The 2,237-nt window shown below is 49.8% G+C and overlaps 1 protein-coding gene across 1 annotated transcript; it reads right to left on the reverse strand.

Moving 5' to 3' along the window:
- Window positions 1-230: 230 nt before the first annotated feature.
- On the reverse strand, window positions 231-842 carry LOC112779911 (putative F-box protein At1g67623). Its single transcript, XM_025824268.1, has one exon. It carries the CDS (start codon window positions 840-842, stop codon window positions 231-233), a length of 612 nt encoding a protein of 203 aa, XP_025680053.1.
- Window positions 843-2,237: the final 1,395 nt, after the last annotated feature.

Here is a 2,237-nt window from a genome sequence, read left to right on the forward strand (position 1 = left end):
CAATAGTGCAAGGTCCAGATCATATCCCAGTCAAGAAGAAAGAATTATTCAGATTAAGTTATGGCCAAGATACGACTTAATTGCGTCGTCTGTGTACTCCACATGATAATTGATCGAAAAGACTGTTCTTTAACAAAAAAAAAGTTTACAAAAATAAGGTAAAATACACCATCAGTACGCATAGCAATTAGCATGATCGGCATCTCCATCGTCGGGGTTTACAAAACTACTTAAACGCAATAAGTCCCCAAGAACTTCCGCACCTCGTATTCGGCCAGGCATTGCACACACGCCACACTGGACAGATCGCTGACATCACCAATGGTCCCACGGGTACGGCAACTACCAGAACGACATGACACGGACTCTTCTGGGTTCGCCGGGGGTATATTAGACCACGGGCCGGCGAGCACCTGCGTGAAGACCTCCCTGCACCTTTCGACTGTGCCGGACTCACGAACGACGCAAAAAAATTCGAATCCACGGCGGACCTCATCATCTGTTTTGTCACCAAGCGACAGAAGCAGCATCGCAGCGATGTAGCATGCCTCCACATCACCCAACTCTGCTGCCTCGGTCAGGGTCCGCATACCACCTCTGCGGTGGCCACACCAGAATAAATGAGACATCCCAACGCGGAGCATAGCGGCCGGATTCTGCGCTCTGGCGCATCGACACAGAAATGTCATTGCAGGCGTACCGGAGTAGTCGAGGAAGCAAGCGATCGGCAACACCGACACCAAGGCGTGCCTGTACACGGCGTCGGAATTGCATGCAGATGCAAAAAATCTGCAACTCGCCTGCATGTTGAAGAGATCCTCAATCGAATTCGATGCAACCATCGTGGCAATACTCGACCATATTTCGAGAGGAAGAAGATTCGGCAGACACTCGTGCTGAATGGATACCTCCAGTTTCGTTTTGTCCTTTTGGGAACTTCCGGCCATTTGGAGGGACTTCGAGGACGGATTATTGGAGATTACAAAAGGAGGATGGACGAATTTGTAGATGCCCTTGTGGCATTTTGCTTTTAATATACTGCCGTTCGGGGGGTAGGGGGAGGGGGGTTGCCCGTGGTTCAGTACCGCATACGTTTCCCTAGATGTTTTCGTTTACCAATGCATTCATATAGTATAATAATTATATTGATTAAAGAAGCATTTATCGTAATTAAATCATACGGCAGATGGCCGACGTTTTGCTGGACAGGTGAAGTCCCAGGTCTTACGGGTCAGTGCAACAACGGGATAGAGACACCATAAACCGACCCATCCCCTCCCCGGCAATGTATGTTTAGGATTACTATTGTACTGTTTAGTCCCAACGCAAATATTGAACTTTTATGGCGCGTTTTTTTTATTTATTCGGCTTGGCCTATTAGCTAATGAAGTTATGAAATAGTGCTTCTATCGAAGGTTATGCGTGTGACCGTTTAAATGTTTGAACACGGTGATATGCATCGGTTCAAATATGTCACTTATCTGGTCCACGAAAGCGGGGATTTACAAGGCCACCCAACCCAAACACCCGACTCATTAACAATGAAATACATTCAACTTTGGTTACAGCGAAACTTCATCTGAAAGTAAATAGACTAAGGAAATGCAACACCTCGAACTCGGCAAGGCAGTGGACGCAGGACACAGTCGAGGAATCGTTGGCGGCACCCATGGTTCCGTGGGTCGGGCAGACGCTTGACCGGCAGACGATGGGCTTCCCTGGATCCGACGGGTGCACCCCAATCAGCGGATTTGCGAACAACTGCCGGAAGAGTTCTCTGCACATTTCGATTTTTCCAGCAGCCAGCACGTTCTCATACATTTCAACCCCCTTCCAGCGTTCGCTCCGTCCCCAACACCTGGCGTCAGCAGCAGCATCGCACACATGTAGCGGGCTTGGACATCACCCGCTTCGGCGGCCTTAAGCAGGGTGTCGACCCCAGCGACGTGTCGGCCCATCCAGCAGAAAAAACTCATCCCTATACGGAATATAGCGCCCGGATTTCCTGCGCGCGCGCTTACATAAAGGAACCCATCCTCAGGACGGTCCTCCAAGTCATAACCGAACACGACGGGTATCTCCGCCATGGAGGCCACCTTGTACACCGCAGATGAGCGGCCTGTGTCCAAAAATACCTTGCAGGTCGCCTGCATGTTAAACAGATCCTGGATCGAGGACGACGCAACCCTTGATGCAATTCTCTCCCATATTTCGCGAGGCAAAAGAGTCAGCGGACA

This window comes from Arachis hypogaea, chromosome 3 (assembly GCF_003086295.3).
Source record: "Arachis hypogaea cultivar Tifrunner chromosome 3, arahy.Tifrunner.gnm2.J5K5, whole genome shotgun sequence".
Classification (NCBI taxonomy): Eukaryota; Viridiplantae; Streptophyta; class Magnoliopsida; order Fabales; family Fabaceae; genus Arachis; species Arachis hypogaea.